Source organism: Mandrillus leucophaeus, unplaced genomic scaffold (genome assembly GCF_000951045.1).
Source record: "Mandrillus leucophaeus isolate KB7577 unplaced genomic scaffold, Mleu.le_1.0 Scaffold510, whole genome shotgun sequence".
Taxonomy (NCBI): Eukaryota; Metazoa; Chordata; class Mammalia; order Primates; family Cercopithecidae; genus Mandrillus; species Mandrillus leucophaeus.
In genome coordinates, this window is record NW_012105476.1 from 455,045 (window position 1) to 467,910 (window position 12,866).

Here is a 12,866-nt window from a genome sequence, read left to right on the forward strand (position 1 = left end):
AATGCACTGGGTCCAGAAGTTTCACTTGTTACAAAAGTAACAAAGTATTTTTTAAAGTGCCAGAATTAATATAGTTTTTCTCTAATAGTAGTGACAAAAAAGACTGGAATGGGAGGTATTCAGAGTTTAAAATATGGCATGTTTTCCCTAATTAGAAAGAAAACAGTATTAGGCACAGTGGAACCATGGAAGGAAACATACATATGGGGTGAGAAAGTGAAGCTTCACTGTACAATACTATTCTGAAATCCCATCAGGCAAATTTGTCACCGAAGTTTTAGGCTTGAGTTAGAAGTTTTTTTTTAATCCTAGGCTAAAGAAATACAACGGCAAAACAGCCTATTTCAGGAATATTAGGAAGTAGCTTTCAAATCTGAGGGAATTTCTCTTCAAATTTTAAATTTTTTAACCAACACGAAAATGAAACTGCTTTCTCAAACACTATGCATCAAGGGCCTTTCTTGGGAGGCTCCTGAACAGCGGTAATCTAAGGGATCAGCTTTTTTGCTCATTCAAACAACTCCCACCAGAGCTGTGCAAGAGCAGGATGGCACTGAGAGCTGTGTGAGGCTGGACTCTGTGGGAGCCGGCAGCTCATGAAGGTTTCAAAAAGGTCTGGCCTGCCCATCCCAGACTCCTGCGCCCTCAGGATGGAACGCCTGTAACATGTGTGAGCTCCTGGAATTATACTCCAGCTTTTAGTACTCAAGTGCTTGCTCCAACCCTCCTGTAAATTTGATCACAGTAACAACCTACTTTCCTCTTTTTCAGACACAAACATCTTTACATTAGATTTCTATTAGGTAACATATTTGGCAACAGGCTTTATTCTTAAACATGCTTTTCATATAATTAAGCCACCATCACATATAAATGTAGCCAAGGTAATAACTTCTTTTTTTTTTTTTTTTTTGAGATGGAGTCTTGCTCTGTCGCCCAGGCTGGAGTGCAGTGGCCGGATCTCAGCCCACTGCAAGCTCCGCCTCCCGGGTCTACGCCATTCTCCTGCCTCAGCCTCCCGTGTAGCTGGGACTACAGGCGCCCGCCACCTCACCTGGCCAGTTTTTTTTGTATTTTTTTGGTAGAGACGGGGTTTCACCATGTTAGCCAGGCTGGTCTCGATCTCCTGACCTTGTGATCCGCCCATCTCCGCCTCCCAAAGTGCTGGGATTACAGGCTTGAGCCACCGCGCCCGGCGCCTAGGCTGGACTGCAGTGGCGCTATCTCGGCTCACTGCAAGCTCCACCTCCCGGGTTCACACCATTCTCCTGCCTCAGCCTCCCAAGTAGCTGGGACTACAGGCGCCCGTCACCACGCTGGACTAATTTTTTGTATTTTTTAGTAGAGACGGGGTTTCACCGTGTTAGCCAGGATGGTCTCCATCTCTTGACCTCGTGATCTGCCCGCCTCGGCCTCCCAAAGTGCTGGGATTGCAGGCGTGAGCCACCGCACCTGGCCGAGAGTAACTAAATATAATTATTTATCACTCTAACTAGAATCTACAGCAATATGGTCACCAAATTGTCTCATGGACAGTCTGCAACCTGGCTTCCTTGCTTGATGTCGCTGAATAATAAATTCGTGATTTTAGAATCCCTTGCAGACTGTTGCCCCAACATCTGTAGTCTTTCATTTGCATTTGATCTGTTACTTTGTGAACTTGCCTACTTCTTTAGAAGTCTGACACAATTTTAAAAACTATGCCTTTCCTCTTCAATAGTTTCTCTTTTACCAATTACGTGTGCTAGGGTTTTCCTGATATACCCATTTTTCTTGAGCTATTAATACAATTTGAAAGTTGAGGGTTCTTGTGGCTTTCTAGTTCTACTTTTCACTACTCACCCTCAACCCCCTACCTGTTTTCTTTTAAATCCACTTTATGGAGGCACAATTTGTTAATACTAAAATACACCCATTTAAACTGTACAGTTGACAAAAGTAGATACTCAGATAACCAAACTCCACTCAAGATAAAAGATTATTTGTGTAACCCTAGAGTTCCTTCGTGTACCTGTGAAGTCTGCCCTCTCCAGTCCCCACTGCAGGCGAATGCCAATCTACTTTGTCACTACGTATCAGCTTTGCTTATTCTAAAACTTTTAAATGGCATCATACAGCATGGCCTGTTTTGTGTCTGGCTGCTTTTGCTCGACACAGCTCTGAGACTGACGCATGCTGTTGCATCTATGAGTAGTTCGTTTCTTTGCAGTGCTCGGCAACATTCCATTGTATGGCTACACCACAATTTGTTAACCCACTCTCTAGATACCTCTGCTCTCCCCAGTTTGGCGCTATTTTGAGAAAAGCAGCTATGAACATTCACATACAAGTCTTTATGGACATATTTTCATTTCTTATGCGTAAACACTTACAAGCGGTATTGCTGGGTCTTAACTGTTAAAGTAGTACCAAACTGGCTTCCATACTGGTTGTGGCATTTTTACACGCTCACTAATACGAGTTCCAGTTGTTTCACATCCTTGCTGACACCTGGAGTGCCTGCGTTTTAGTGGATGTGTGGTGGCATGTAGTGGTTTCAATGCATAGTACCCTGATGACCAAAGATGTGGACATGTTTACGTGGGTTTACCGGCTATTTGTTTATCTTCCTTAGTGGAATGTCTATTCAGATCTTTGGCCCCCTCTTTGTAAGTGGGTCATTTGTCTCACTGATCTGTAAAAGATTTTTATATATTCTGGACACATATCCTTTGTCAGATATGGTACTATGAATACTTTGAGTTCTTCACATTTTATTTTCCTATTGATGTCTTTTGAAGAAGGCCAACTTTTAATAATGCACAAATATTTTTACAATTTTTATTCTCCATGTCCTAAGAAATCTGCTTACTACAAAGTCAAAAAATTTTTTGCCCATTTTCTTGTAGAATTTTTATAGCTTTACATTTAAATCAACTATCATTTCAGGTTAATTTTGACACACAGGAAGCAGGAGTTGAAGTTCATTTTTTCACACATAATCATCTAGTTGTTACAGACTGCAAAAAGACTAACCTTGCCCCCACTGAATGAACTTGGCTTTTTTCTCAAAAAACAAAACAAAACAAAAAAATTGAACTTATCATATTGATTGATCTACTTCTTGGCTGTTGCTCTGCTCAATAGATCTGTGTATCTACCCTTACCACACTGTCCTGATTACACCACACTGTCTTGATTACTGCTGTTAAGTCTTGAAATCAGAGACTGTAATCCTCCAACTTTGCTCTTTTTCTAAACTGTTTTTGTCTGTTCTAGGCCCTCTACATTTACATTTAAGCTTTAGAATCAGCTTGTTAATTTTTATTTCTGAAAATTGGGGCTGGACACTATGGTTCACACCAGTAGTAATCCTTGCACTCTGGGAGGCTGAGACAAGTGGATCATTTTAGGCTAGTAGTTCAAGACCAGCCTGGTCAACATGACAAAATGCCATTTCTACTAAAAATACAAAAATTAGATGGGCATGGTGGCGCGTGCCTGTAATCCCAGCTACTTGGGGAGGCTGAGGAATGAAAATCACTTGAACCTGGGAGGTGGAGGTCGCCAAAATCATACCATTGCACTCTAGCCTGGATAACAGAGCAACACTGTCTCAGAAAAAATATGGGACAATTTGGGGGAGAAAGGGAATAACAGTTCCAATCCACAAATGGGGCAGATCTTACACAACTTATTTAGGTTTTCTCTCAGTAGTGTTTTGTAGTTTTCAGTGTATAGGTCTTGCACATTTTGTTAAATTTATCCCTAAACAATATTTTTTGTAACTGTTAAGTGGTACTGTCTTAAAATTATTAATACTCGTTTGTGATTTTTTTTTTTTTGAGACGGAGTCTCACTCTGTCATGCAGGCTGGAGTGCAATGGCATGACCTCGGCTCACTGAAACCTCTCCCTCCCGGGTTCAAGCGATTCTCCTGCCTCAGCCTCCAGAGTAGCTGAAATTACAGGCACCCACCATCATGCCCGGCTAATTTCAGTACCTTACAAAAGTACTAAAGAGACAAAGTTTTACCATGTTGGCGGGGCTGGTCTTAAACTCCTGACCTCAGGTGATCCACCAGCCTTGGACTCCCAAAGTGCTGGGATTACAGGTATGAGCCACCACACCCAGCCTACTATCTTATCTTTAGTGGGTCCTGGATTTTTACAATTGATTTTTCAGCTAACATCATCTTCCTCTTTGATAACTACAGTGAATGACACTGACTTTGAATGTTACACCATGTATTCCTGAGATAAACTCCATTTGTTTAGTCCGTTCTAATCTGAAAATGAGAATTTGTTCCAATGGGACTGACATATTAGGGAACAATAGCAGCGTAATACAAATCTCCTATTTGCTTATATACGATCTCATTGGTGAAAAACTAGGTGAACACAGAAAACTGTGTTTAATTCTGCATCCAACAGAATCAAACCACTTGGAGATATTCCCAACACACACCCCTAAATATCTATCAGCTATCTTTCTTTACCGCCTGTTATGAGCCACACCCAATTTACACCTAGTGTTATGACTTTCCAACTTTAGAAAATCCTCCTTCCACAGCTACACAAAAGCGCACAAGTTGCAACCCTCCTGATGTCCACTTGCACAAACCAAACCTCAGGGCTTATATGGTGTAGTGATTATTTTTCAGCCATTTACATGTGGACTGGTATAACTCTTGTGTTCCTATCTTTTCTCCCATTGTGTCACTGATGAAGGTTCTGAGTATTGTGTACCTATCTTCTCCATAAGCTCGGATAAGCTCTGTGGTGTTTATTCATCATGTTGGATGGTATGGTATGGGGATTATTTTAGAAACACACAGGTTGCATCACAGCAGAACTAAGTGCACTGTCTTTTTATTTAGATATATTGCTGGACTTGGTAAGATTTAATTAAGATGTCCATGTCTAGTTCACGTATACGTCAAAAGTAAAGTAGAAGTTCTTCTTCAAAGACTTTCCTCCTCGTCTAATTAGGAATAAATAGTAACTTCTCTCAGAAGCAAAAATTTTTTTCAAAGACATGTGCTAACATTCTTAAATAATCTGCTAGCCGTGATGAGGAAATCAACGTACTTTATGTTCTCAGCGCCCACAATTTAGCCTGAATTTGCCCTGGCAGGCTTATGGTGGTCCAAGTAAGCATTAGGGCATAGCCTGCTGCTCTTCCTTATTTGAAGGTGATTTTACCTTTCTCAACATTCCTCCTTCCTTTGTTCTCCTCTCTGCCTTTGCCTCTTTTAAAAAGTTCTAAGTTGCTAGTCAATCAGGACAAATAAGGAAGGTGAGGTCCCATTCCAGCCAATGGAAACAGCAGTAAGGTAGATGCATCAGGTTATAAATGATCCTCTTTGTTCGGTGTACTCTTGTGACAAAACTGATGGCGAGTGCACCCATTCTGTACAAAGTAAAAATGGCCTTGCTGAGGAAACTGAATTTATGTTCAAGTGCTATTTCTTTACGGCACCGAGGAACAAGCATTTTTTTTTTTTTTTTTTTAAGACGGAGTCTTGCTCTGTCGCTCAGGCTGGAGTGCAGTGGCACCAGCTCGGCTCACTGCAAGCTCTGCCTCCCACATTCACGCCATTCTCCTGCCTCAGCCTCCCGAGTAGCTGGGACTACAGGCGCCCGCCACCATGCCCGGCTAATTTTTTGTATTTTTAGTAGAGACAAGGTTTCACCATGTTAGCCAGGATGGTCTCGATCTCCTGACCTTGTGATCCGCCCGCCTCGGCCTCCCAAAGTGCTGGGATTACAGGCGTGAGCCACTGCGCCCGGCCGAAACAAGCATTTCTAACATGTATTAGTCTGTAGTTTTCTTGTCATTTATAACAGGATAATGCTGGCTTAATAAAATAGGCTGGTAGGTGTTTCCTACTCATCTATTTTGTGAAAAAGTTTGTATAAGATTTATATTAATCCCAGCACTTTGGGAGGCCGAGGCGGGCAGATCACGAAGGCAGGAGATTGAGACCATCCTGGCTAACACGGTGAAACCCCATCTGTACTAAAAATACAAAAACAAAATTAGCTGGGCGTGGTGGCGGGCGCCCGTAATCCCAGCTACTTGGGAGGCTGAGGTGGGAGAATGGTGTGAATCCGGGAGGAGGTGGAGCTTGCAGTGAGCCGCGATCGTGCCACTGCACTCCAGCCTGGGCGGCAGAACGAGACTCCATCTACAAAAAAAAAAAAAAAAGATTTATATTACTTCTACTGCCTGCCACATACACCTTTTCTCATTTTTTAATTTCAGTTTTCTTTTTTTTTTTGGTGAGATGGAGTTGCACTCTTGCTGACCAGATTGTAGGGCAATGGTCAATCTTGGCTCACCACAACCTCCACCTCCCAGGTTCTAGTGATTCTCCTGCCTCAGCCTCCCAAGTAGCCAGGATTACAGGCCTGCGCCACCACGCCTGGCTAATTTTGTATTTTTACTAGAGACGGGGTTTCTCCATGTTGGTCAGGCTGGTCTCAAACTTCCCACCTCAGGTGATTCGCCTAGCCTCCCAAAGTGCTGGGATTACAGGCTTGATCCATCGTGTTTTGAGATAGAGTTTCGCTCCTGTTGCCCAGCCTGCAGTGCAATGATGGAATCTCAACTCATTGCAACTTCCACCTCCCAGGTTCAAGCATTCTCCTGCCTCAGCCTCCCGAGTAGCGGAGATTATAGGCATGTGCCAACACGTCCAGCTAAGTTAGTATTTTTTTTAGTAAAGGTGGGATTTCTCCATGTTCGTCAGCCTGGTCTCCAACTCTAAACTTCAGGTGATCTGCCCATCTCAGCCTCCCAAGGTACTGGGATTACAGGTGTGAGCCACCGCATCCAGACAATTTCTACTTAGTTTTTGAGATGGAGTCTTGCTCTGTCCCTAGGCTAAAGTGTTGTGGTGCGATCTCAGCTCACTGCAACCTCTGCCTCCCGGGTTCAAGTGATTCTCCTGCCTCAGCCTCCCAAGTAGCTGGGTCACAGGCATGCACCACCATGCCCAGATTTTTCCATTTTTAGCAGAGCTGGGGTTTCACCGTGTTGGCCAGGTTGGTCTCGAACTCCTGACCTCAAGTGATCCTCCCACTTTGGCCTCCCAGAGTGCTGGGATTACAGGCGTGAGCCATCACACCCGGCCAGTTACATTATTCCTAATGACAATTCAGTGGTCACTCCTCTTACCTTCAGTCCCCTGTATGTAATGAATTTCTTTGTTCTGGCTACATTTTTTTTTTTTCTTTCCTCGAGACAGGGTCTTACTCTGTCACCCAGGCTGGAGTGCAGTGGCACGATCACAGTTCACCACAGGCTTGACGTCTCAGGCCGAGGTGATCCTCCTACCTGAGCCTCTCAGGTAGCTGTGATTACAGGCACCCCCCAGCAAGCCCGGCTAATTTCCCTATCTTTTGTAAAGACAGGGTTTCACCATGTTGCTCTTGAACTGCTCTTGAACTCCAGGGCTGCAGTGATCCACCCACCTTGGCCTCCCAGAGTGCTGGGATTACAGGCGTGAGCCACCACAACAGGCTTGTTCCGGCTACTTTTAAAGACCTCTGTTTATCTATGGTCTATTTGCTTATTACGTGCTTTGGTGTGCTTTTCTCTATTACATCTTCTGCTTGTTGTTTCATCAGTTGTTTCATCAGTAGCTTGTTATGATGCATCCTGGTATAGTTTTCTTTATATTTATTTTGCCTGCTATTTGTCAAGCTTCCTGGATCTGTGCATTTATAACTTTGCTGAAATTGGACAATTCCCAGGCATTATTTTTTCATGATTTTTGTTTTCCTGTCTTCTCTGTGAATATAATCCACATATTAGACTGTTTACAGGGTACCAAAGGACATTGAGGACACGTTCAATTTCTTTTTTTTTTCTAGCTTTTCCCTTACTGTGCTTCTACTGTCCTTTCACTTCTGCAGTGTATAATGTGCTGTCAGGCTTATGATGAAAATTTCTTATTTCGGTTGTATTTTAATCTTTCGAAGTTCCACTTGGTTCTCTGTTGTATCTTTCATTTATCTTATTATATTCATGTTTTCCTTTAAGTAATAGAGTTCTTCTTTGCCATTCTACTGTCTCTGTCATTTCTGGATCTGTTTCTATTGCCTGATTTTTCTCCTGATTATGTTCAGGTTTTGCTTCTTTGATGCCACACAATTTTCTACTAGATATTGTGAATGTTACACTGTAAATGCCTGGATTTTTTTTTTTTTTTTGAGACAGGGTTTCATTCTGTCACCCAGGCTGGAGGCTTGAGTGCAGTGGCATGATCTCAGCTTACGGCAGCCTCAACCTCCTGGGCTCAGGTGAGAGGAATTACAGGTACATGCCACCATGTCTGGCTAGTTTTCGTATTTGCTGTAGAGACAGGGTTTCACCATGTTGCCCAGCCTGGTCTTCAACTCCTGAGTGTAATCCTCTGCCTGCCTTGACCTCCCAAAGTGCTAAGATTACAGGTGTGAGCCACCATGCCTGGCCTGGAGGATATTTCTGAAATGGGTCACTTACATAGCCATTGGTAGGCCTTGGTTCCTTACTTGGTGGGCTTCCCTGTAAGCTGCTTGAGTGTTCTCTAGACGTGGCAGCCGGCTTCCTCCAGAGTGAGTAATTTGGGAAAAGGCAAGGTGGGGGCCACAATGTCTTTCATGACCTAGTCTTAGAAAACCACACACTTTCATTTCCACAATGTCCCGCTGGCTACACAGGTAAAACCCTACTCAATGCAGGAAGGGTTAAGAAAAAGTTGTGAATACCAGGAGACAGGAATCACTGGAGGCCACTCTCGAGCTGAGCTGACACAACGAGTAAACTCTCACTACATGTAAATAAGGCAGGGACAGAAAAATAATTTTGCTTCTCAGGAAAATTTTCGAATGAATATACATATACTTGTTCAAATTCCCATGTTATTTGACTCTGCCTCTTACTTTAGAGATCATGTTATTGTACTCCAGAGATTGGAAGGGGGAGATACTTATTTAGTAAGTTGGAGACTATAAATTAATTTCTTACCGACCACCATCAGTGTGAACTCAAAACCTTTTTTCACTGATTTTCGGTGAACTTGATTGGGGAGATTTGCAAATCCAACATAGCCAGGAGTTTCTGGATTTATAAACTGAGTTGGCTGTTGCTAAACAAGATTAAAAACAAACAAACAAACACCTTAGTAGTTGCTTTTAAGATATAATCAGACGTGAAACATAGGTTATCAGTAGTCTTCACAAATTGTTTTAAAAGTATAAACAAACACTTTCAGAAAGTCACACTTCTATCAGAAAACCAGCAGTATTCAATCAGGATCATTAAAAAAAGAAAAACTAATCTAGTGTAACTCCTTAGTTATATGCTGACTGAAAATTAACACTGTGTTAATCAGTATTTTTTAGGAATTTAACAATACATAGAAGACACATGCTTAATACATCTTAACGCAATTTCAAATTTTGACTTGAGAGGCTATGGAGTTCCAGGAAAATCAGTTAAGCTTACAAAGTACTGCTACAGCTGACAGTACTTTGAATGAATGGTTTCATTCAACAAACTTGGCTAAAGAATAGCTTCCCCCAGGTATTAGGTTTGTGATGCATTTCTGAAAAGTATCCACGAAAAAGGCATCTCTCTTGCTGTGATTCTAGCTCTATAGAATAGTTTCACTGAGGGTGAGGCAGGCAAATTAGAGGTGGGAATGTTGAGTATCTAGCGTCAAAGACCAAGAAAGAACAGACAGAATGAGAAGATCATAGCTGACTACACTGAGGCATCAATATTTCTTGGTAGAATATCTGATGAGAGAGAGGACAGAGATGTGAGAAGACAAGAATAGCAGAAGTAAAACCAGAATCTAGACAGTGGCACACTGAAAATGAGAAGAAATTTTAAAAATCAATTAATTAATTGAAAAAGGCAAGATATAAAATAGTATTTCCTTTAGGACTACATTTTGCAAATGTATAGTCAAATGCACACACGGATGAAAAAGAATATATGTAGCATATTAACAGTGGTTATTTCTGAGTGGTGAAAAAATGACTTTTTTTTTTTTTTTTGCTTATCCATGTTCCACGCTAACACTGGTATAAAATGCAAAAACTGGTATGATGATTTTGCATTGGATAGTAATGAACACCCATAGGACTCAAAGATAAAAAACCAGAGAAATAATAATCTTGCAACGTTAACCACAAGTTCTGCTTTTCTCAGCATGTTCTTTAGAACTAATTTCTCTCTGAACTAACTTGCAAGGGCTGATTTAAACCAATTTATCAAGTCTAAGAGCCCCATCGATTTCATCATAATAAATTATTAGAATTCTAAATTATTTGGTCTGCTGGGAATGTACTAAGGGGGCTAAAAGGACTGTTACTGATGTGTGTAAAAAAAAAAAAAAAAAAGTAAAAGCCTGAAAAAAAAGAGAAAGCTCCAAGCTTTCAAGATGACAACCAGGCCGAGCGCGGTGGCTCACGCTTATAATCCCAACACTTTGGGAGGCCAGGGCAGGTGGATCACGAGGTCAAGAGATCAAGACCATCCTGGTCAACATAGTGAAACCCCATATCTACTAAAATACAAAAAATTAGCCAGCGTGGTGGCAAGTGTCTGCAGTCCCAGCTACTCCAGAGGCTGGAGGCTGAGCCAGGGGAATCACTCGAACGTAGGAGGTTGAAGTTGCAGTGAGCTGACATTATGCCACTGCACTCCAGCCTGGTGACAGAGCAAGACTCCCGTCTTAAAAAATAATAATAATGAGGCCGGGCGCGGTGGCTCAAGCCTGTAATCCCAGCACTTTGGGAGGCCGAGATGGGCAGATCACGAGGTCAGGAGATCGAGACCATCCTGGCTAACACGCTGAAACCCTGTCTGTACTAAAAAAAAAAAAACACAAAAAACTAGCCAGGCGAGGTGGCGCCTGTAGTCCCAGCTACTCGGGAGGCTGAGGCAGGAGAACGGTGTAAACCCGGGAGGAGAAGCTTGCAGTGAGCCGAGATCGCGCCACTGCACTCCAGCCTGGGTGACAGAGCGAGACTCCGTCTCAAAAAAAAAAAAAAAAAAAAGAAATTATAATAATTAAAAAAAGACAACTAAATTAGAACTCTTTGTCTTAATGAATCAAATACATCAGTTGTATTAAAAATAATGAATCGTATAAATCCAACAGTCTGAAAACATAAAGCAATTTCTCCTTATGCTGTAGATACATGAAGCATGATCTTACCTTAGACATCTTTTGTGAAGCTTCGTCTGTTAAAAAGAAAAACACACAGACACACATAAACGCACATACATAGTATGCATGTATACACACGTATATTTAACAGAATGAACTGACCTGTAAAAACACTTACACATAGGCACTGTAAAAAGAAAACACAATTTCAGAACCTTCCAAATTTATCTTGCCAAAGGGAAAAGTTAGGCGCTGACAGCGGGCTCGTGTGATGTTACTACTTTCATTCTTTCTGACTTTTGTGTCTAGATGTACACATTAACCAGACTCCCTATTCTTTATTCAAACCTAGACTAAGCGACTGGGAGATAAGAGATCCTTATGACTGTTACTTCTTTACAAAAGGAAGTTAAACAAATCCCTTCAAGTGTAATCAATAGTAGCCAATCAAATTTGTAACTTTAAATGAGCCTTAGTACAGAAAATGTTGTAATTCTGTTTGGCACCTTCATTTTGCCTATATAAACAATCCTCATTTTACCCCACCCTGGGAGCACTAATCACCATTCTTTGGTGTAGCTCTGCTTATACTTTGTACTTAAATGAATTCTTTTAACTGAATCAGGAGCCTTTTGATTATTTTAGGTGACAGCATCTCAATTACTTCAATTATTTCCCTAGGAATAAGACAAGCATCTATCATTACAAGGGTTAAATTCGACTTAAAAAAATAGGCTAGGTGTGGCGCTCCTGCCTGTAATTCCAGCACTTTGGGAGGCCAAGGTAGGCAGACCACTTGAGGTCAGGAGTTCGAGATCAGCCTGGCCAACATGGTGAAACCCCATCTCTACTAAACATATTGATTCAGCCAGGCGCGGCGGCATGTGCTTGTGATCCCAGCTACTCAGGAGGCTGAGACAGGAGAATCACTTGAACCTGGGAGGCAGAGGTTGCAGTGAGCTGAGATCATGCCACTGCACTCCAACCTGGGCGACAGAGCGAGACTCCATAAAAAAAAAAAAAAAAAAAAAAAAAAATTAGATGGTGGCTGGGTGCAGTGGCTCATGCCTGTAATCCCAGCACTCTGGGTAGCAGAGGCAGGATTGCTTGAAGCCAGAAATTCAACACCAGTCTGGGCAACATAGCAAAACCCTACCTCTACAAAAAAATTTAAAAATTAAAAAGAATTTTAAGTTGATAAAAACAACTGTATCTATACATGTACACATATATTCCATATTTTCAATAATATTCCAATTTTTTTCAGTACTGATTATATGTTAGACACTAGGGACACAAATGGGATACACACGGATATACACTTCCCTGACCTCTGGAATTATGTCATTTCCCCTCTCTCTTTGAAACCTTTCAAGGAGTAAGGGACGCCATTACATACAGACTGTAACATGAACATGTTTGCCACCCATCTGAGTTTCCTAGAGCTACCTGAGAACTAGATTTTGACACTGGGGTACAGGGAGCAATGTGAACTACATTTATGAGGAAAGGAAATAGGACTGAAGGCATCTGAGTGTTTGAGAAATGTGACAGTAGTTTTAAAGACATGTGGAATTTTTTTTTTTCTTTTTGAGATGGAGTCTCGCACAGTCTCCCGGGCTGGAGGACAGTGGGTGATCTCAGCTCACTGCAACCTCCGCCTCCTGGGTTCACGCCATTCCCCTGCCTCAGCCTTCCGAGTAGCTGGGACTACAGG

The 12,866-nt window shown here is 42.0% G+C and overlaps 1 protein-coding gene across 4 annotated transcripts in view; it reads right to left on the reverse strand.

Moving 5' to 3' along the window:
• Positions 1–12,866, reverse strand: part of SEPT2 (septin 2) — a 47,466-nt gene that overhangs the window by 20,073 nt on the left and 14,527 nt on the right. For 3 of the 4 annotated variants that reach the window (XM_011996379.1, XM_011996376.1, XM_011996377.1), the window contains exon 3: positions 8,995–9,115. In XM_011996379.1, coding sequence (XP_011851769.1) covers positions 8,995–9,115 — 121 coding nt within the window. Of the gene's footprint in view, positions 1–8,994; positions 9,116–11,197; positions 11,976–12,866 lie in introns of those variants that run through there. The other variant, XM_011996378.1, reaches the window with a different exon arrangement.